This window comes from Megalobrama amblycephala, unplaced genomic scaffold, assembly GCF_018812025.1.
Source record: "Megalobrama amblycephala isolate DHTTF-2021 unplaced genomic scaffold, ASM1881202v1 scaffold500, whole genome shotgun sequence".
In the NCBI taxonomy this organism is placed as follows: domain Eukaryota; kingdom Metazoa; phylum Chordata; class Actinopteri; order Cypriniformes; family Xenocyprididae; genus Megalobrama; species Megalobrama amblycephala.
In genome coordinates this window covers 73514-97701 of record NW_025953415.1, presented here as the reverse complement: position 1 = coordinate 97701, position 24188 = coordinate 73514, and the positions used below count along the sequence as shown (strand labels likewise).

At 36.5% G+C, this 24188-nt stretch overlaps 1 protein-coding gene and 1 pseudogene across 1 annotated transcript; one reads left to right on the top strand and one right to left on the bottom strand.

Moving 5' to 3' along the window:
- Positions 1 to 979: 979 nt before the first annotated feature.
- On the bottom strand, positions 980 to 23142 carry LOC125261833 (NACHT, LRR and PYD domains-containing protein 3-like). The gene is made up of 10 exons (XM_048180385.1): positions 23045 to 23142; positions 22604 to 22712; positions 18974 to 19087; positions 18546 to 18659; positions 16655 to 18448; positions 9993 to 10163; positions 9476 to 9646; positions 5733 to 5903; positions 5027 to 5200; positions 980 to 1962 (listed from the first exon to the last, which is right to left on the bottom strand). The coding sequence occupies exons 1-10, from the start codon at positions 23103 to 23105 to the stop codon at positions 1956 to 1958; spliced, it is 2886 nt and encodes a 961-aa protein (XP_048036342.1). The 5' UTR covers positions 23106 to 23142; the 3' UTR covers positions 980 to 1955.
- On the top strand, positions 6062 to 6178 carry LOC125261834 (annotated as a pseudogene).
- Positions 23143 to 24188: the final 1046 nt, after the last annotated feature.

Below are 24188 nucleotides of genomic sequence, written 5' to 3'. Positions count from 1 at the left end.
CCAACACCATTTGTTCGGGAGGGTGAGGGCCAAGCCAACCTCAACACCATAAGATCAGACTCTGGTCAGCTGGGCAGAGCACGGGACTGGGAGCTGCTGGCAGACTTGAACAAGAAACTCTGCTTCCCAGCTGAAATCGCAGCCACCAACCTGCGACCAGACCTTGTTCTGTGGTCAGCCTCCCTCAAGCTTGTCTACATCATCGAGCTCACTGTGCCCTGGGAGGGTGCAGTGGAGGAGGCCTATGAATGGAAAAGGTTGAGGTACGCCGAACTTGCAACCAATGTGCAACAACAAGGCTGGAACGTGAAGGTACGTCCAGTGGAAGTAGGCTGCAGAGGGTTTGTAGCCACCTCAACATCCAGGCTACTTAGGGAGATGGGAGTGCGAGGAAAGGCCCACCGGCAGGCAGTCAAAGACCTCTCTGTGGCTGCAGAAAAGGGAAGCCAGTGGCTATGGGTGAAGAGAAAAGACTCCGCTTGGGTCTTCAAAGGAGTTGATGGAACCTAGGGAGTGAACCTGGGACGCTGGGATTCACTGCTGAACCCTCTGGAGGTGTCGTGGGCCTATCAGCAAAACACCAAGGAAGGAGGGCGCCCACTTGACAACCCAAAGGGTGCCATCACTCAATTGACCATCCCACGGAGTCTCATCGGAGCCTCAAGTACCCTCCTGACGACATACCTGACGACAGTGCCATCACTCAATGGACCATCCCATGGAGTCTCATCGGTGCCTCAAGTATGCATTAAGGGATATCAACATCAAGTCCTATACAACAGATCTGTATAATTTTAATTTTTACTGTTAGTCACACTGTAAATACAATACATTGTAAAAAATAAAACAAAGATTATTAGAGCACATTTTACAAGACAATGTTATTTCAGTTTTTATAGTTCAAAATTTCACATTTAATTCAATGTTACTTGCCATTTCTTTGTGTTTGAGAAATTCACCAGCAATTTCTGAGTGAAAATTGTTTATACACCATTTATTTCAGTCTACAAAACATCTTCAAGCACTATTATTATGAAGCACAGTCCTGTAATACATGTAAACACAGCAAGAAAGAACAATAAGTTCATATGGAAAGACGTCTCAATAAGGCAGTTTTTAGAAACATAATGACATCAACAGTTTAAATCAACCCATCATTCACACTTTAATATGAGCAGTTTATGGATGTGTGTTGGGGTTGATCTCTGTGTTCAATACGAGCTGATCATCATTTCTACAGACCTAAAGACTGTCATGTGCTTACATATGAATAACACTGATTTCTTGTAATACTAATGCCAAATCAGACTAGATGACAGCACAAAAATGTGATTTTTAAAGACACCTGAAGAAGCTGAAGAAACATTTGACATGGAAATGGAGTTTCTTACACAACAGCTTTGAAAAGACACTTCATGATTACAGCACTACTATATTCTCATCTCCATTCAGACTAGAGCTTCATCAACATCACATTAGTGATCAATTATGAGACAAATTCAAATTGTGCTGTAAAGTAGTTTTAAAGTGACAATAGTGTCATTTTATGTGAGTGAGCGACTTTAATACAGTGCAGTCAGAAATGTATGTTATTTATAAAGTTATACAGTATTTTATACATACATATATACAAGTTAACAGAGTTAGTGTATAACTCACATACTGTACAGTCATCATTAACATTTATGAAACCCTGTCTTAAAAAAGCTATAATTATTAATCTATCAGTCTGTATTCAGTATGTATAACAAGAAACACAAACGGTGTCTCTCTGTCAGCTCTCTGAGCTCTCTGCTTCAGGACCCTGTGGTTTCTGCTGCGTGATTCAGATCAGAGGAGTTTATAAACACTGTGGTGAATTTCTCAAGTTACAGTGGAGAAAGAAGAGAGTGTCCATGAGGAGAGTGTGTGGAGCCGGACTCAGAGCGGATATTTGAACGGAAATGGGATTTTCCTCATAACCTGTAAATCCAAAAATAAAACAGTCAATTATATAAAATCAGACATTCATTTGAAATAATACAAGTCTGAAACATGCCTTAACTATTTTAATAAAGATCAATTATAAACCAGCCAAATCTCTCTGTTTATCAGATACAATGTACTTATTGTGTTCATATTGTATTGAAAACACTTTTGCTGCTATTGAGGTTGAATATGGGTAAGGTATGGGTAGGTTTAAGGGTGGTTTAAGGCGTAAGGGAACGGTCAACAGTGGGGCTGTATTGACACAATTTTCACGATTCGATTCGATTACTATTCACATGCTTTTGATTCGATTCGATTACGATTTCGATTTCGATTCAATATTGATTATTTTGGATGTAGTATTTCAGTTACAGTACATGGCAAATTTTCTAGAGGAAAAAAAATCTCTCAACTAATGCTGTAAACTACACATGAGAGTCAGTTTGTACTACTATAATAATATTGAAGGTTAAATTAACTTATTTATATACAAACACTTAAATTACACTCAATGATGTTTATATTATAAATAAAGTTTAGAATTACATAATCACATTTCTACTCCAATTTGTTTTTTTGAAATATAAACATTTAAATCGTGGCTGTCATAACTGATTTATTCAAACATGCATTAAATATTGAAGAACATTAAAAATGATAATGAATATGTAATGGTGCATAGCTTTATTTATCAGAATGCTTTCTAGAGTTAATTTTCTAGCTGACTAATGAGTTTATGGTCACTGAATATGTTTTTCTGAGGTTAATGTGACGTTACGTGACATTGTTTACAAGCTGTTTTATTGACGTCTTTCCGAGGTTGAAACACTGATTGAGCGATTACATGAGACATGATACAGATTTCAGTAAGTTGTACTGTATATTTTAACATACCTTCAGATGTTTAGTCTTGTTTATTTCGCACTGTAACTGGTATTAAAGTGGAGGAGAGGATGATCACATGCTTCTCTTTAACTGAGGCGCTAAAGCAATCTGTCACATCACATTAAACAGCGCCAAAACAGTATTTGTTTTTTTAATCTCATAATAAGATGGACTTCATTTGAAATCTAAGACTTTGCTTCATATCAAAAGTAACAAAGAACAAAGATTAATGCGATTTATTGGATGGGAGGTGGGTCGGGTCCGTGTACTTTTGCATCCATTCCTTTTTCGTTTTTTAACCACCTCAAGAAAAACAAAAAACGAACGGTTGTTGTATTTTTAAATGCTATGGTGAATACAAAAAAAAAAATTAAAACCAAATACACAAATTTCATGTGCACAAAATAAATATTGACTTATTTTCAGATTTTTGTTTATTACTTTTTGCATCTTTATAAACCAAAATTAAAAAGGACAGATGAAAGTCGAAAAAATGTCAATTTACAAGTTTTCTTTTGTAAAATTGCCATTTCTCCCACACTTTCGAGATCCATGTCTCTGAAACACGATAATAATTGACTTTTCCGCCACATTCTCACTCACGAGGGGTCCGATACTGCCGCATGTCCAAGAGATGCTATACTGGTGGCAAACCAGTATGTCTCGCTTCGTCCAGCAATAATGATATTGGAGGAGCAAATTCACTACTAGCAGCCCACTATGAACACAATTAACACGTTAAGCTTTTTCCTTGAAAATAAAACACAGTTATGAAGAAAACGCTTAATGCATTAAGATAATAAATGACCAATAAAAATATGCAGACAAGCAGGTCAGGCCGAATATGAAGGCAATGCGCTTTCAACGTTTAGCGTTATAGAAAACCGTTATAAACGCTTAACATAAAAATATTGTCCTTCCACTTTTTTACGTTGCTGTTGTCTTAGCCTTAGATGCTGCATGACAAGAAAATGTGCGAGAAAATAGTTTCTCCCTGCATGTTGTTTTAGGATTAAGCCACATAAAGCAGTATGTCCCAGTGACGCGGCTGTAACGCATTGCTTTCAATGAGAATTGAGAAATATTTCATGTCAAACCTCCACTGAGGCAAAGGGCATGGGATGTACAATTTTGGGGTATGATTTTGTCATCATAACATTGGTATATTTTCAATTTGAACAGTATAGCTATAAAGTGACTCCTAATCCCAAACAATTTCTCAATATAAAACAATATAAAACACAGAGCCAGACGAAAAAGTCACAGTAATTTAGATGTTGTTTTGGCCTTTATTCATATAACATTTAGATGTTGTTTTGGCCATTATTCATAGTAAAAAGCAAAATGACGGGAGACAAGTGGGAACTCGATAATGTTAGAGCGCTAAACAAGAGGCTATAAGGTTTAGAAATTTAATGTTTAGGTTAAAATATAAATGTACAAATAATAATAATAGTAATTTAACGAATGAAAATGAATCAATGTCATTTAGGCAGGCTCTTGAAGCGAGTCAATCTATTGATGCCAGAGGAACAGGCACTAGAGGGCGCTTTAGCGTCTGTGTGTATGACGAGAAACACTGGAAATTAAATTTAGCATTTTTTACTATTAAAAAACAAGTTGTATATCATTTTATATTATTTTTAACAAAATAATAATCTTGCATAAGGAAAATAAGCTTGTATCTGCTAATTCTATACATCAGTGTTGAAATAAAAAACAAAGAAACCACATTTTCCATATTTCATTTCTGGTTTAAAAAAGGAAAAACGAATGGACGCAAAAGTACACGGACCGAGATGCTACGTGTTCTGCTCATTCATCAACTGAAAACAGACTAGACTAATCGATTCTCTGGATTTAAGAATCGATATCGGTTCGTAAAAATGAGAATCAATTAAAATTGAGAAATTGATATTTTTTACCCAGCCCTAGTCAACAGTGTAATTATAAATGTAATTACAGAAATTATTTACAGATGTAATTAAATGCAGGTATTTTTTAAAATACAAGTACAATGTAAAAACATTGCATTGAACTAAAATGATTCATTTAAATGTTAGTACATAGTTGTTAAAAACACCTAATATAAAGTGGGACCAAATATGCATATAAATATATAAATGTTCAGCTATATGAAAACTTGAATATTTATTTTAAAATTATTACTTACTGCAGTATCTCTAGTTTATAATGTGGAGAATTCTTTAGATCAGTGAGAAGTTTACGTCCTGAACGTCCTATTTTATTCCCAGTCAGATACAGTTCTCTCAGGTGTGAGGGGTTTGATCTCAGAGCTGAAGTCAGAGCAGCACAACCTTCATCTGTGACTCCACAATCATACAACCTGTAAAGAACAATGACACACTCTTCACTCTCTCAGTTCAGATCAGATCAGTTTAGCAGTGAATCCATTATTAAAGAGAAAATACAAACTTAAAGCAATTAATGTGATAAATAATTGAGATCTGAAATGTCACAGAGCACAAAACACGATTGTGTGTGTGTGTGTGTGTGTGTGTGTGTGAGAGTGTGTGTGTGTGAGTGTGTGATTTTACAAAATTAAAAACAATACTTCAGAAAGTGTCAATGCAGAAAGATGAACATGATGAACAGTAAGAATGAATCCAGCATGTTCTTCATTTCTCAGTTGTGTTGAGCTCGAGTTTGTTTAAAGTCAAGAGACTGAAATGTTGATTGTGTGAAAGTGTGTATTTCAGTGTGACTCTCAGTCCTGCAGTATCATGTGACTGAGGAGCAGCTCATGTGTTCAGTCATTTACAGCTCAATCAGCTGAACTCACAGCAGCAGAAAGAGGCTGAACACTTCAATTATACTTTACATTGTGATTCATGTGTGAGAGTCAAATATGATCTTACCACAGTTTCTCCAGTTTACAGTGAGGATCCTGTAGTACATCAGACAGCAGATTCACTGATTTTCCTATTTTATTCTCAGACAGACTCAGTTCTCTCAGGTGTGAGGGGTTTGATCTCAGAGCTGAAGTCAGAGCAGCACAACCTTCATCTGTGACTCTACAACATCTCAACCTGTAGAGAACAATGACACACTCTTCACTCTCTCAGTTCAGATCAGGGCCTCATTTATAAAACTTTCTGTAGATTTTATCCTAAAAGTTTATGTACACAAAAAAGCTAGATTCTGCGTACGGACAAAAGTTTCCATATTTATAAATTATTAATTTATTGCCAGCAGCCATATCACCCTGTAGCCCAAGACCGGTTGCCCACTGAAGCTAAGCAGGGCTGAGCCTGGTTAGTACCTGGATGGGAGACCTCCTGGGAAAACCAGGTAGCTGCTGGAAGAGGTGTTGGTAAGGCCAGCAGGGGGTGCTCACCCTGTGGTCTGTGTGGGTCCTAATGCCCCAGTATAGTGACGGGGACACTGTACTGTAACAAGCACTGTCCTTCGGATGAGACGTTAAACCGAGGTCCTGACTCTCTGTGGTCATTAAAAATCCCATGGCCCTTCTCGTAAAGAGTAGGGGTGTAACCCCGGTGTCCTGGCAAAATTCCCTCCATAGGCCCTTACCAATCACGGCCTCCTAATAATCCCCATCCATTGAATTGGCTCTTTCACTCTCTCTCCTCTCCACCTACAGCTGGTGTGTGGTGAGCGCACTGGCGCCGTTGTACTGTGGCTGCCGTCGCATCATCCAAGTGGATGCTGCACACTGGTGGTGGATGAGGAGAAACCCCTGATATGATTGTAAAGCGCTTTGGGTGTACAGTAGTACATATGAAAGCGCTATATAAATGCCTCATTCATTCATTCATTCATTCATTCATAAAACCATGTGTTTTGGGTTACTACATGTGCAAAAAATGTAGGTTTTTGGATTGATTCTGGTCTAAATCTTGACAATCAGATAAATGGAGTAGTTAAAGGGTGTTTTTTTCAATCTTGTGAAACCTTTGTTATCAGCCAAGAACTTTGAAAAAGTAATTCATGCATTTGTTATTTCCTGTTTAGACTATTGTAATTCACTTTATTATGGGATTAACAGCTCATCTATGGAGCGTTTAACTGGTCCAAAACGCAGCAGCAGGCTTTTGACGAGAACACGTAAATATCAGCACATCTCTCCTGTCTTTATCTCTCTCCAGTGGCTGCCTATAAAATTCAGAGTTGAATTTATAATATTAATTGTGGTTTTTAAATCACACCAGAACCTGCACAAACATTTTTTATATGGAGCTTACAGCGCCTAGTTTTACTATTCATACTATGCATCATTTCCATGCATATTCTCATCCACTGACACCATGTTAACACTGTCAAAGGTACGAGACATTGGAAAATATTAGATACAGACTATAAATGCCGATTGTGCCACACACATTACATTGATAAAATCATCCAATATCCTCTTTATGTTTTAGAATAAATATATCAAAATATTCATAAAAACAAAATTGTAGTTATAAAATACTTCTCAGATAAAGTTTTTAGAATAGATGTAATGACTGAGACAAATCAGACACAGTTATTTGTTAATTAACCAATAGTTTTAAGCTCACTCTGGGGTCTGGCTTCCATCCCCCAAGAAGTTCTCAGTTACAAGTTTTATTGCACCAAAGAATGCCGCATGGAGAGCAGAGAAGAGACCCACAAAAACGTGCATCTTTCCTGCATTATCCACACATAACACAGACTCTCTTGCATTAATGTATAGACAGACTGTTCTATAAATGAACATGCACATTCCCAGGAAATGGTATCCATTATTACTGTTGCTGTATTACAATCATTGTGTTCACGTATGTACAGTATGCGTATGTTTTATGATACATTTAAGGTAACTTCAATCATGCCATGTTTAGTGTCTATGTGTTCGTATCGGGAAGATTTAAATGCTTGTGTATGCGGTATGTCCATACCTGTGCAACACTTAAGTATTACAAGAATCTTTAATAGTTCTTATTCAAAGACTCATCTTGTTAATCTGCTTGGTCATAAAACCCCCGACAAGGGGGTGTGGTGTCACCCGGAAATACAACACCTTCATTGACTACATCTACCTTAAGAGTTTGAACTTTGACCAGAGGTTAAAAGCTAGAGAACAATACCACTCCCTCTCTTTCCTTGCCTCGTGGACAACTGAACAGAACCCTCTTTGCCGAAGGCCTCTTCAGGCCAAGGCCTGTATAAACCAGCCATGTGCTCAACATCCAACATAGAAAAGACTGGCAACAACTTCAGACAAAATCCTCATGATCTCTCCTCAACCTGCCGATCCGACGCTCCACAGCCTAAAGGCATCTTGCAAGTATCGTACATTTTAACACTAAACAGCGATTTAGTATTGATTTGTAAGACTTACCTTTGCTGTTGCTGAAAGAAACTGATGATTCCTTTCCAGATTGTCTTTGACTTTTTCCTATAGCTTTTGTAACAGTACCTCTTCCGGTTCAACTCTATCATTACTCGTTCTGACCTACGTGTGTGTGTGACCTTTGTTGTATGTTATGTGTTTGTTTGTTAGTTTAGTTATGTGTTTGTGAGTTAGTTAATAAAGATTGTGCACAATACATGTTTGGTTCTGACTCCGTCTGCTAATAAATTGCCTCTTAAGTGATATAGACCCCGAACCTATGCTCTAAATAGCACGGTACAAAAAGAATGTTATTTTTCTATAACCTGGAAATGAACATTTCTTAGAATTAAATTAATAATAATGAATAATTATTAATATTTCCCCTTTGAGTTCATTCGCTACATAGAGTTGATTCATTCATTTCCACTGGCCAAATAGTGTTTTAATTGTTTTAAACACTTTAGATCAAATATATCCAGTTTTACTGATAATGTGAACATATCTTTTATGATGTTTATAGGCTATTTTTAGTGGAAACAGATCCTACTTGTTTATTGCAGAGTAAATATACAATTGTCTGACTCACTGCGTCACTGACAAAATATTTTAAAGAGGAAACGTGCAAATCTTGCCATAATATTGAAGTAAGTGTGCATCACTGATCATCGTTCTCACTAAAATATTTAGTCATAACATGAGATCTGCAGTTTAGTTTAAAGAGGAATTATTGTGCTCCTATCACTCCTCACTGTCATTAAAACAGCGTGTCACAGGAAAAGTGATCAAAAGTTGCACATCCACTGTCTAAATTCATATAATTTCTGTTTAACTTCTGCATAATGACTTTCAGTGCTTAACGCCATTAATGAAAGTGGAATATTAATGTAAATGTGTTTATCAAAATGAAGACAGAGTTTAAAATTGTTCTGTTGACTTCATTACTTTTCTCACTCTAGTAAAAGAGTTTGTACTCATGGGTCAGAGTTTGTGTGCAGGTTAAGTTAAAATTAAGTTTGTTTTTATAAATCCCATCTTTTGTGTAGGAAGTGGCGTACGCCTCTTTCAGGGCATGTTTTGTGCGTAACGGTTATAAATGAGGCTCCTGTGCTGCGTTTCCTAAAAGCATCGTAAGCCTAAGAAGTTCGTAAAACGATCGTACGACTATTCTTAATATTACGGTCTGTTTCCCAAAGCATTAATGAACTCACAGCAGCAGAAAGAGGCTGAACACTTCAAATATACTTTACATTGAGATTCATGTGTGAGAGTCAAATATGATCTTACCACAGTATCTCCAGTTTACAGTGAGGATCCTGTAGTACATCAGACAGCAGATTCACTGATTTTCCTATTTTATTCTCAGACAGACTCAGTACTCTCAGGTGTGAGGGGTTTGATCTCAGAGCTGAAGTCAGAGCAGCACAACCTTCATCTGTGACTCCACAATAACTCAACCTGTAGAGAACAATGACACACTCTTCACTCTCAGTTCAGATCAGTTTAGCAGTGAATCCATTATTAAAGAGAAAATACAAACTTAAATATCACATTTTGATTTGTGCTTTGAGATATAAAATGTCACAGAGCACAAAACATGATGTGTGTGTGTGTGTGTGTGTGTGTGTGTGTGTGTGTGTGTGTGTGTTTTAAAAAATGAAAAACAATACTTTAGAAAGTGTCAATGCAGAAAGATGAAAGTGATGAAAAGTAAAAAAATGAATCCAGCATGTTCTTCATTTCTCTTACACTTCAAATATACTTTACATTGTGATTCATGTGTGAGAGTCAAATATGATCTTACCACAGTTTCTCCAGTTTACAGTGAGGATCCTGTAGTACATCAGACAGCAGATTCACTGATTTTCCTATTTTATTCCCAGACAGATTCAGTTGTCTCAGGTGTGAGGGGTTTGATCTCAGAGCTGAAGTCAGAGCAGCACAACCTTCATCTGTGAGATCACAGTTTCTCAACCTGTAGAGAGATGAAAATCAAACAGCGTAATAAATAGTTAAACTATCAAAAAAACATCAAACAACTTTCAATTCCAATATAATTTAACAGTGTCAAATTCTTTTCCAAGTTTCATGGTCAAATTCACACTAATCAAAAAGGTTAAGATTGAATTAAATTAATATTCATGTATTTATTAACTTTAAACCAAGGGTCTTCAATCGGGGGTCCACAGCGGTACTGCAGGGGTCCGACAATTAATGTTTGATCACAGATACTTTTTTGATGTCTTGAACTCAATGGCCAATCAGAGGAGTTTCATTTAGTCAGAATCCACTCACACACAAAATATTTCTATCAATACATTTTTGAAATTATATTCCAATTATTTGTAAAAGTAATGACTTATTAAATAATCTTAAATGTCTCACTGTACATTGTTATTCTTGTTATGGTGGAGCCGCTGCTACACATTACATCTGCTCTTTACTAGAGAACCTGCACTAACTTCAGATACTCAGAGATTTGAGTCTTAATTGTTCATCTGACAGTAAAATTAAAATGTAAGACTCTGCTATGTGAACCATACATCAAATATCTTAAATTCTTTTATGTCATTTATTTAAATGTTTAAATTCCTTCTTTATGTGTGAAAACACTGACTTTGTTTGAATATCTGAAGGAATTTTTCATTGTCACGGTTTAGAAAACATCAAAATACTGACCACTAAACTCTGGACAACTTCTGCAGCTCTGAAGATTTATGAACTTTTATAGATGGAGCTGTTGAATGCTTGAATCTGATTGGTTGACGAATGTTCTAAGGTGTGCGATTATTTTCAGGGAAACACACGACTGAAGTAGTTCTAGCAGGTCTTGACCACATTACAGTTCATATCACTTCACCAAAGTTATTTCAGTTATTTCATAAGGTCTTTACAGCCTACAACAGCAAAAGAAACAAAATCCACAACGACACTGACCAAGCAAATAAATATAGTAAACAATATGATAAAAAACAATGAATTATTGTCAAGGTTTTTGCCACAAAATATATTTTATCATGTCCTGAAAGGTCATACTCACTTTCTCCTACTCTCTCTCACCTCACATACAGTACACACACACACACACACACACACACACACAGTACAAACACACACTCACACAGAAATGTGTTGTCCGCGCTGCTCTGACGAATTAATCAGTTAAATAGTTTAGTAACTTAAAAGCTACATGACATTTCTCACCAGTGAGGAAATAACTGTGCAGTTCTTGATGTAGATAAACTTACAGTTTCATATTATTAGAGACAATGCTGCTGAACACTGTTGAGAGACGCACAGACTCAAGTAGATTAATTCACATCTGCTTATTCTCTCTCTCTCTCTCTCTCTCTCTCTCTCTCTCTCTGAGTGAATGGTGAGACTGAGCGTGGAGAGCGCGTGGTAGTGTGAGTGAGTTTTCTATCTTTTTTCTCTTTTTCTTCTTTTTATTTTTTTGTTTTTTGTTTTGTTGTTTTTGTTTGATATTTAGTGTAGGTTTTAGTGAGTTGTTTGTTGAGCAGCGGACGCAGCATGGCTGCGGGCGTTCAGCTCGGTTTGTCTGAGCTCACGCGCCGGCACGCTATTAAGCTGTCTCCGCCGGCCGGTTGTTCGGTAGAGGATTGTGTTTTAGCGGTCGGCGAAGAAGTTGGCTATGGTAGCATTAGATCAGCCTCGCGGATGAATGGCGCTGTTGTGATTTTTTTGGATGACATTGATAAAGCGAATCAGTTAATTGAGAATGGAGTAGTAATTCAAGGTACCTTTATATCTGTTCTCTCGTTGGTGAATCCTGCTAAAAAGATTATCATCTCTAACGTTCCTCCTTTTCTTAAAAATGAAGTTTTGGCTAAAGAGTTACAGAGACACGGACAGCTAGTAACTCCGATTAAACTGATCCCCATGAGTTGTAAATCCCCTCATTTAAAACATGTTATGTCCTTTAGGAGGCAGGTGCTTATGGTGCTTAAAAATAATGATGAGGAGCTGAACTTGGTGTTCAAGTTTAAGATTGATGGTTATGACTATACCGTACATGTAACATCAGAGTTGATGAAATGTTTTGGGTGCGGAACTGTAGGCCATCTGATTCGTTCGTGCCCGGAGAGGGTAACGTTGGATGAGATAAACGCTAATGAGGTGGAACAGCCGAGCACAAGCGGAGTCGCCGCTTCAGTTACAAGACAAGGAAATACACGCACTGCAAGTGAGGAACGTGATGTTAGAAATCTGGAGAAGGAAGTTATGGAGGAGTAAACGAGTAAGCAAACTGAGTTGGAAGTTCAACGAGACCCAAAGGTAGGCGCTAATATTGTTCATATTGCTACTAGAATAGCTGAATCAGCGTTGTTTGATGAGGAAAATGTGGTGTGTGATAAGGATCTGGCCAAACAATCGAGTAAAAGAAAAGAGTTAGACAACAAGACGAACGCAGATCAGGCTAGTAAAGTATCAAAGTTGATTTTAGCGCACGGTTCGCAGTCTGAAGAGAGTTCAGTGGACACACAGGAGAGTGTATGTGAGTTTGGTGCTGACACACAGGTGGATTCAGAGAGCGTTTACCCTTTCACTAGACTCCGTTCATTCTTACAGGACACTAAAGGCATGAGGTCAGTTAGAGTTGATGATTTTTTCCCGGATTTAAAGATGTTTCTTGATTCAGTCAAGTTGTTTATGAAAAACACTGATAGGTCTGATCAGTCCACTTTCAGTGATCAGGAAGTTTATCGTCTCAAGAAATTGATGATCAAAGTTAGATCGCAAATAGCTAATGATGGTTAACTGTTTTTTGTTCTTCTCTTTCCTATGTGTTATTCTCTCTGGTTTGTTTAAATGGCAATCCCAATGCATTTACTTACTTAATATGTGTGAAGTAAAGCTAGGATCTTTAAACATTAATGGGGCCAGGGAGGATGTGAAGAGAGCTGCTCTTTTTAATCTACTTAAAGTGAGACAACTAAATGTGGTATTCCTGCAAGAAACACATAGTACAGTAGATAATGAAGCAGACTGGAAGAAAGAATTGGATGGGGAAGTGTGTCTTAGTCATAAGAGCAACAACAGTGGCGGAGTTGGCATTTTGTTTGCTAAAGATTTTATACCAATTTCTGTTGATATTGAGGAAATTATTAAGGGACGGTTGTTGAAGATAAACGCTTGTTTTGAAAATGTAAAATTGAGCCTTATTAATGTGTATGCTCCAACTGTGGGAACTGAAAGGGTGATTTTTCTTAACATTTTAGACAATGTGATAAGGAATTGTTCTGATGACTGTAATATGATTCTGGGGGGGATTTCAACTGTACTGCTGCAAATGTCGATAGGAATCATATAGAACCTCATGGTCCTAGCAGAAAATGTTTAATCAAGCTAATTGAATCAAATGGTTTATGTGATATTTGGAGGATTTTTTATCCTTCTCAGCGCCAATACACCTGGGCTCATGTTAAGGATAATTATCTGTCTCTAGCTAGATTGGATAGATTTTATTGCTTTAAAAATCAAACAAATGTATTGAGTAATTGTTCAATACATCCTGTCGGTATTTATGATCATTCTCTTGTTCAATGTTCTATTTTTATCAAAGATGTGAAATGTAATAGTGCTTTTTGGCATTTTAATGTTGCTTTGCTTGATGACAATGTATTCAGAGATACTTTTAAGTTTTTTTTGGGATGGTTTTAAAAATACAAAATCTGAATATGGTTCTTTGCAGCAGTGGTGGGACATAGGAAAGAGTAAAATCAAACAGCTTTGTTTGCAATATACTTTAAATGTTACAAAAGATATGACCAGATCAATGAAAAATTTAGAGAGTGAAATATTGGAGTTGCAAGAGTTGGCAGACTCCACAGGAGAAAAAGAACATTTTAAAGTTCTCAAAAAGAAAAAAAAGCGCTTTATCTAACCTGTTAGGTTTTTCTGCTCAAGGAGCTCTGGTTCGTTCACGTTTTCGAAACATAGTTAAAATGGATGCTCCTTCTCATTTTTTTTTCGCCCTAGAACGAAAAAATGGGCAAAAGAGACTTATGCATTCTTTGCGAGACAACACTGGACAACTTTTACATGAATCTGCAGAGATTCGGAAATGTGCTGTTGATTTTTATGAAAAATTGTTTAAGAAAGAGTCTCAAGAGGTACTAGAAGTGGCGCAGTCCTTTTATGAGGGCTTACCACAGGTTTCAGAGGAGACTAACATAGAGCTAACTGGTCCAATCTCTGAAGCTGAATTATACACAGCATTGCAGAGCCTAGAGAGTGGCAAGGCTCCAGGCATTGATGGGATTCCCGTGGATTTTTATAAAGTTTTTTGGAAAGAAATCAGCAAAGACTTGTCACTTGTGCTAATGAACAGCCTTGAAAAAGGTTTCTTACCACTAAGCTGCAGGAGGGAAATTCTTACTCTTCTTCCTAAGAAAGGTGACCTGCAAGAGATTAAGAACTGGCGACCAGTAGCTTTACTGTCGACTAATTATAAGCTACTATCTAAAGTATTAGCCATGAGATTGAAAAAAGCAATGGAGCAAATTATACATGTAGACCAGACCTATTGTATTCCAAATAGGTTGATATCTGACAATATTATTTTAATTCGCGATGTTTTGGACCTCTCTAGCTCTTTGGGTTGTGAACTTGGTTTAATTTCAATAGACCAAGAAAAGGCGTTTGACAGAGTTGAGCATCAATATTTGTGGCAAACGATGAAAGTGTTTGGTTTTAATCCAAGTTTTATAGCCATGATCCAGGTTTTATACAGGGATATTGAGAGTTTGTTAAAGATAAATGGGGGTTTAAGTGCTCCTTTTAAGGTTCAGAGGGGAATTAGGCAGGGGTGTTCTCTCTCTGGAATGCTTTATTCATTAGCTATTGAACCTTTCCTACATAAACTAAGAAGACTTATCCCAGGGGTAACCTTTCCTGGTTGTAATTCAGTTTTTAAACTATCTGCTTACGCTGATGATGTGGTTATTTTTGTTAAGAATCAAGATGACATTAATATTCTTGTTGAATGTATAAATGATTTCAGTGTTTTGTCATCTGCAAAAATCAACTGGGGGAAAAGTGAAGCCATAGCTTTTGGTGTTGAGTTAGAAAAAAAGACTGTTTTACCCAATGGGTTATCTTGGGTTAAGGGTGGTTTTAAGTATCTTGGTGTGTTTTTAGGAGACAATTCAGTTGTGTGAAAAAATAGGGACAATGTTTTAGAAAAAATCGAAGGACGTCTTAAAAAATGGAAGTGGATCTTACCACATATGTCTTTTAAGGGACGTGTATTAGTGATTAATAATTTGGTGTCATCTATGTTGTGGCATCGCTTGATGTGTGTAGATCCTCCACCACAGCTGCTGGCAAAAATACAAGCAGTTCTAGTTAATTTTTTTTGGGATCATTTGCATTGGGTTCCACAATGTCTTTTGTTTTTGCCAAAGGAAGAAGGAGGTCATGGACTAATTCATCTCGCTAGTAGAGGTGCTACTTTCAGACTTCAATTTATACAGAGACTGCTTGTTGGACCAGAAAACCTTGTCTGGAGACCCGTGGCCCATGCTATATTGAGCCAAGGTGGAAATTTGGGTCTAGTTCAGTCTTTGTTTTTAATGGATCTGAAGACTCATAAACTCTGTAATCTTCCTAAGTTTTATCAAGGACTGTTTACTGTGTGGGGGATGTTTCAGAAATCAAGGATAAGCATTGATTCACTGTTTTGGTTGTTGAAAGAACCAGTGCTGTATGGGACACGATTTGATGTAGAAAACTTAACTGGGTCTTTTATGGCACAGCGTTTTATTTCAGCAAGAATTGTTACTTTGAAACATGTCTTTGATTTGACGGGACCAAATTTGTCTAACGCTGAAAAATTGGCCTCTCATATAGGGGTCTGTTCTATCAGGACTGTAAATCACTTGCTTAATAACTGGAAAAGTGAACTCGCACAGACTGAACTCTCCTTGTGTAATGAATATTGTAATGGACATTGTCAACCCAACAGTAATGATATTTTCCCTTCTTTAATTCTTACTCCTGATTTTAAAAACTCCACTGGTCCTTTGCTAGAGTTAAACGGAACTCTTATTAATAACATGGTCACAATGACAAGTAAATCCATGTATATGTCTTTTGTTAAGGTTTTAAACAAAGATAAACTGAATGGTAGAGTGGATACTCCCTGGAGAGCTCATTTTGGGCTTGACAAGGAGGTCAAGCCTGTATGGAGAGCCCTATATAAATTACCGCTGACAAAAAAAGTTGGGGATCTACAATGGAGAGTGTTACATGGAATTGTGGCTGTTAATGCTTTTATTTCTGTTATTAATTCTAATGTAAATGAAAATTGTCCTTTCTGTGTGAAAAGGGAAACAGTGTTTCATTGTTTTTCAGAATGTAGTAGACTTTGTCATTTTTTTGCACTATTACAACGACTGTTTTTAATGTTTTAACAGTGAAGTGATTGTTCTCAAAGATACTTACTGAACTGATCTGGATTCTTTAATCACAGGCAACAGCTTCTGAAAAACCTTCAGTTTTTTAGATTTATCGTTTCCTCCAACAAATGTATTAATATCAAACACATCCAGCTTCTTCTCTGAGGTCAACAACACAAAAACTACAGCTGACCACTGAGATGAAGAGAGTTTGGCTTCCTCTATTCTTCCAGATTTCAGATACTGTTGTATTTCCTCCACTAGTGAATGATCACCCAGTTCATTCAGACAGTGGAACAGACTGATGGATTTCTCTGGAGAGTCAATGGACCTGATCTTCTTCTTGATGAACTCAACTGTTTTCTCAATGCTGTCAGATCTGCTTCTTTTCTGTTTCATTAGTCCTTTTAGGAGAATCTGATGAGACTCCACTGACAGACCCAGAAGAAACCTCAGGAAAAGGTCCAGATGTCCATTTTTACTCTGTAGAGCCTCATTCACAGCTCTCTGATGCAGCTCAGATAATGAAACATGTTTAAACCTCTCCTTAACTTTAGACCACAAACTCTGTTTGGTGATTTGGTCAAACACATTTATGTTGTTGTTTGTACAGGAGAGATGCACATATAGAGCCGCTAGATGTTCCTGAACGCTCAGATGAACAAAGCAGAAGACTTTCCCCTGATACCAGCCAAACTCCTCTCTGAAGATCTGAGTGCACAATCCTGAGTACACTGATGCTTCTGTCACATCAATGCCACACTCTCTCAAGTCTTCCTCATAGAAGATCACATTGCCTTTCACAAGCTGCTGAAAAGCCACTTTGCCCAGTTTGAGGATCATGTCTTTATCTGTCACGTTCTTCTCGTAGTCCTTCTCATGTTTGATGTTGGTCTGAAGGATCAGGAAGTGTGTGTACATTTGAGTGAGAGTCTTGGGAATCTCTCCACTCTCTGCTTCGCTCAACATCTTCTCTAGAACAGCGGCTGAGATCCAGCAGAACACTGGGATGTGGCACATGATGTCGAGGCTCCTTGATGACTTCAGGTGTGAGATGATTGTATTGGCCAGACTCTGATCACTGATTCTCTTCCTGAAGTATTCCTCCTTCTGTGGCTCACTGAAGCCTCGTACCTCTGTCACTCGATGGACACACTCAGAGGGGACGAGATCAGCTGCTGCTGGTCTGGAGGTGATCCAGATGAGAGCAGAGGGAAGCAGATTCCCCACAATGAGGTTCATCAGCAGCATGTCCACTGATTTATTTTTGTTCTGATCCAGTAGAATCTCATTCCTTTTAAAATGTAAGGGAAGACGACACTCGTCCAGACCATCAAAGATGAACAACACTTTATATTTGTCACTGGATATTTCCATTTCTTTTGTTTCAGGGAAAAAGATATGAAGAAGATCTGAAAGACTGAGTGTTTTGTCCTTCATCATATTGATCTCTCTGAAAGGAAGTGGAAATATGAGCTGGACGTCCTGATTCTCTTTCCCTTCAGCCCAGTCCAGGATGAACTTCTGCACAGAGACTGTTTTTCCAATGCCAGCGACTCCCTTTGTCAGCACAGTTCTGATGGGTTTGTCTTGTCCAGGTAAAGGTCTAAAGATGTCATTGCATTGGATCGGTGTGTCCTCTGTTTCTGCTCTCCTGGATTGTGTCTCAATCTGTCTCACCTCATGCTCATTACTGATCTCTCCACTCTCACTCTCTGTGATGTAGAGCTCTGTGTAGATCTCATTCAGGAGTGTTGGGTTTCCCTGCTGTGCTGTTCCCTCATACAGACACTCAAACTTCTTCATCAGATTTGATCTAAACCTGTTGAGGACTTCATGGCTGTAAAATTAGAATACCACATTATTACTTGAGTTAATAAGCACAATGTCTCATTCTGTATCATAATCAATGCATATCTTTTACAGAAACGTTATACCTCAGATCAGTCTGTGTATCTCCACTCTGAAAATGTATTTTATGACCCATAGACGCGTCACTCCTCATAGACACACAGCTGGACTCTGGTTCTGATCTCTTCTGATCAACTGAACTACAACAAAGAGAGATTAAAGTGAATTATTTAAATGACAAAAACACTTAAATTCTTTTATCCATAGTAAAAAATCAAGTTTTTATATTTACACTCTTGATACAAAAACTGTACTGAACTAAGCACTCTCAAAGATGTGTGTCTCTGTGTGAGCAACAATATAAACTTGAAAAAATAAGATAAAGAAAAACAAACTAGAAACAAAGTAAAAGAATAATTATTAATTATCAGAATACTTTTCTGTTAATAAATTATTATTCATGTATATTGTTTAGTATTGTGCCATTAATCATATTTTTATAGAAATGTTTTACCTGAGATCAGTCTGTTTATCTCCACTCTTAAAATTTACAATTTGACCCATAGACGCGTCACTCCTCATAGACACACAGCTGGACTCTGGTTCTGATCTCTTCTGATCAACTGAACTACAACAGAACAGATTTGATCCTTTATGATTATAATCACTTTAAGATAAGGTCTTACAAGCATTTATCATCAAACATCCTAACATTTGCATCCTAACAAAATATCTTGCCATCTTCAAACCTTTTAATCATTTAAAGGTGATTTATTTATTTATTTATTTATTTATTTATTTATTTATTTATTTATTTATTTATCAATCAATCAAGGACAATTCACAGAAAAAAAAACATTAATCTCAAGTAGAGAGAAGATGCTCTGCACCAGATTTAGCTATAAGCTAATTTCCATCTGTAGTCCTTGGGCAGGTCACTAGATAAACAATTTCTTTAAAAAATCTAGCATACACAAATTTCATAAAAACAATACCCACTAAAATTATCATGAGCACTTCAGTTCAGCAATGACAACAACAGTTAAATTGATTTCATCAGTAAGTCTCCCCACTAAAAATACACAATTTCAATTCATCAATAACACTGGCCACTAAAATGTAGAGTTAAAAATCTAACAATATAATCCTTGAGTCCAGCTCTTATTTGATAAATGTTAATGTTGACATAAATGTTAATGTTGACATGTCTGTTTGCTCAATAGCCAATGTTTTAACCCGTGTGAGAAAGTGTGGTAGTTGGGACATGTTTTAAGCTCAACCGGTAGTGAGTTCCACTTTTTTGCCGCAGTAAATGAGAAAGAAGATTGTCCCATTGCACTGTGTTTAAGAGGGATAATCAGATTGGAATTTACAGATGAACGGGATGTTCTAGTCATATGATCTGAACGAAACTGAAAAAAATCCACTTAACGGAGGGGCAGCAGTGTTATGCAAGATTTTAAACAACAGACGCATCTCAGAATAATAGATCATATGATCAAAATTTAACAATTTGTATCCATTTAATATATTACAATGATGGTAGTTCAATGATCTTTTGTCAAATACTAAAAAAAGTCTTTCCAGTTTCTTTCGTAATGTTTTAGCAGCCTGTGACCAGCAGGTAAGACAATATTGTAAATGTGAAAAAATCATGGCATGGAGAAATACCTTTGAAGCCTCTATGTTTAGAGATTTTCGAATATGTCTAAAATTGGCAATACTAAATTTTAAAACTTTATTTAGATGTTTAACATGTTTGTTGAAGGTCAAGGTTGAGTCTAAATACATTCCCAAATACTTGACTTCCTTGACATTATTAATAGTTTGCCCTGATATACTAAGTTGAGGGCCACAAATTTGTTTCTTACTGAAATACATTGTCACTGTTTTTTTAGTATTTAGTGTGAGGCAAGAGTTTTGTAGCCAGTGAGCAATTTTATCAAGTGCTAATGAGAGCTTATCAGCCACTTCAGTCACATTTCTCCCATGGGTATATATGACCGTGTCATCGGCATACATTTGTATCTCTACATCTTCACAAATTGTTGGTAAGTCATTGATATACAGGCAAAATAGCAATGGTCCCAAAATTGAACCTTGCGGAACTCCTACTGTACAAGGTCTCAAAGTTGATCATTTATCATCAATGCGAACACATTGTTTTCTTTCAGAAATGTATGATTGTAACCATTTAAATGCAGTGTCAGAAAGATTGAATTTTGTAAGCTTTGATAACAATACTGCATGGTTTACAGTGTCAAAGGCTTTTCTGAAATCCAAAAATACTGCTGCAACCACTCCTCTCTTGTCTAATGCTGATTTAATTATTTCTATCAGATAGCAACAAGCCGCCTCTGTCGAGTAGTTGCTCCTGAACCCAAATTGCATTGGGTGCAGGAGTTTTTTACTGTTGAGATGTGCCACAAGTTGTTCGGCCACTGCCTTCTCAATTACTTTCGAGGCAGCTGGCAGTATGCTTATCGGCCGATAGTTGCTGATCTCTTTCTTCTCTCCACCTTTATGTATAGGTATTACTATCACTGTTTTAAAGGCTGAGGGAAACACACTGTCCAATAAAGATTGATTAATAATGCAGGTAATTGGGTACGTGAGACAGTCCTTATGCTGTTTTAAAAAGACTGTGTTAAGTCCCCACTTATCCTTTGCCTTTGAATTTGACAGAGAGGAGATGATCTGATGTACTTTCAGTTCATTAATGCAGTCAAATTTAAGACCTTGTTGATTATTGGCTAAATTTTCTGGAATATCATTGACATTAAATTTTCGTTGCAGTTCTAAACATGAGTCAATAAAATAACAGTTAAAACTATTTGCTACATCTACATTATCCTTTAGGATTTCTCCATTTATTGCCAACTCTATCTTTTCATTTTGATATTGATCTTTACCCATTAATTTATCAATTGTTTTCCACAACTTTTGAGCATTCCCGTGTGCTTGTCGAATGTGGTCTAAAAAATAATTTGCCTTAGCCTTTCTTATTTTTTAAACTTTTGTATATTAGATGGTCTGTAGTTAATTTTGAGTTTATAGCTCTTTTTAATGCTGCATCCCATTCTTTCATAAGTTGCCATAATTCATCTGTGAACCATGGTAAATTAATTTTTCCATTCTGCCTCTTTTGTTTAATTTTTGTGAACTTATTAATTGTCTGTATTATTGAAGTTTTAAAGTTGTCACAAGCTTGCTCTGTGTCTTTTACTAAAGTTAAATGGCTCCAGTTAATCATCTTTATTTCATCTTCCAGTTTCTCTCTGTCTTGTTTCGGGATATATGAGAAATATCTTTTTATATTCAACAATTTTTATATCGTTCTTTGGACAATTTTCTTGAAACTAGCATTAAATTATGATCAGAGATTCCTGTGATCAGGTTGTATGTCTTCATTATACGATCACATTTGTTTACGAGAACTAGGTCTATCAAGGTTTGAGATGATTTTGCAATTCTCGTGGGACCTTTTATTATCTGAGTCATTTGAAATTGAGTCATAATATCTTTTAATTTCTTCCTACATTGTTTGTTTAGCCAATTTATATTAAAATCTCCAAGTAGTATACACTCTTTCCCATTACAGTGTTTTAAAATTCTGTTCAGTTCTTCATAAAAAATTGTCTTTAGCGTTTGGTGGTCTGTACAACACAATAACATTGAATGACATTTCAGGAGATAGAGTTATTGTAACACCAATTCCTTCAATATCATTATCGGGCAAGTCAAATAATTTACTCTGCAGGGTCTTTTTAACGTAAAGCAAAACCCCTCCCCCTTTCCCATATTTACGATCTTTTCTATAGATGTTATATCCTGGAACTGAAACCAAGTTTGTTTGGATGCTATTGTTTAACCGTGTCTCTGAGAGTCCCCAAGTAATCCAAATTAGAATCTGATAATGTTCAAGTTGTTCAGTTTTGGATAAAACACTTCTAATATGTAAGTGTCCTCCAAATATTCCTTTAGGCTTTATGGTGGGGTCCCATAGTACTTTTTGATTTACAGTTTGAAACAGACTTATTTTTTGCTGTTTCATACATGCTATGTTGCTAACGGGTCGCACAGCAGTTACTAGATCACATGGACTGAACTGAACTGAATTTAATCTAGTGTTTATTCAAAGTACCTGAATCCTGGAGAAAAATCTTCATTTCTGGATGTTTGTGTGTCATCCATGATGAATCTGAACACTTGAAACTGAATCTGATCTCCAACACTGACTCTGGATGGAAGATCTTGTACAAACACAATAATTCAGATCCTCAGACAGGATCAAGAGACGCGCGTTCACTCAAATACACAAAGTTATTGTATGTTCACACAAATGCTAAAATAAAGCACAGAAAACACGAAACAATATAACCATGTTAATTTGCTTCAAAATGAAAAATATCAAACGCATTTCAAATAATTATTTACGTCCTTCAGATAATGCGGAAGTCACCTGTAAGTCTCGTGACCTGAACACTCACCTTGATCAACATTTAAATATATATTAAATGATTAAACAAAAAAAAAACTCCTTCACATTTTCTATCAAGTATCTACACGTAAATTCACGACTTACCTTTTATACAGGTTCCTCTAAAAACACATTGATATTCCTGGTTGTTTAAATGGAGAAACATCAACTCTGTTCATTTACTTTCACTTTTTATGTGTGGCGCGAGCGGTGATGACGTCACGTTACGAGCTCTGTGCACGTTTTGTGTGTTTGTCCCTGAATAATTGATTACATGCATTAGCTTCGTATAATGTTAGCATACAGTACAGCATGACACATTTATTGGGCGGTAAAGTTGGTTTTGTTCGCTGGATCCCATATGGACCGTCTGAAAACTACAGTGGAAAAATGTTAGCGATGCGATGTCCAATCATTCATAATAATCATGAAGTAGGATATTTAGGAGATCACAGATTTCTACAAGTCAATCTATTGAAGTTGAACCATTTACACAGATTTTGTTCTATATGAGAATAAATGATTTCTTATCCTGTGTCTCCTTCTGGTGGACAACATTAGTATTACTTAATCTCTCATTCCTGTGCGTTTATAAATAGCCTATTAGTGAGAAAAATAAATAAATGGCAAAACAAATACAATCGGTTTCCAGCACCTTAGACCACTAATTATTCCAACTTTATTGACTTGCTCTCTATTCCTGTAGGCTTGTCTTCATTCACATTGGTCAGAGATGTCACTAGATGTGCTCCAATCCAAATTTTTTTTGCCCTTCCTAAATATATCATACACTAGAGTTGTGTGGGGAGGAGTTAAATTAAGCACAATCTGCTGACGTCACAATCGTGTTTCACTGATATATGGATCTGTCTGAAGTGTTCATATGAGTCGACTCTCTCCTCAGTTAATCGAGGGGTCGAGGGTCTGTTCATCAGTGGTCTGCGGTGCTGTTTTAAAATCAGGAGGAAAAGTCCTCACATTTTTATATATCAAATGTAAATTTATGTCTGTTACACTTAATTTTCCTGGTTAAATAAACATTACATAAAAAGAGCCCAAATACAATTCTATTTTGTATTTTTTACACTATGTAAGTTTCTATTTATTAAAACCAAGTAATAATTTCATAAAGTTAGTGTTTTTACGCATTTGTATAAATTTATTCCAAAATAATAACTAAAGGCAGTAACAATTTAAACAATATATATTATTTATGAACTAATGTTCAGCTTTTCTTTTTAATAATCAT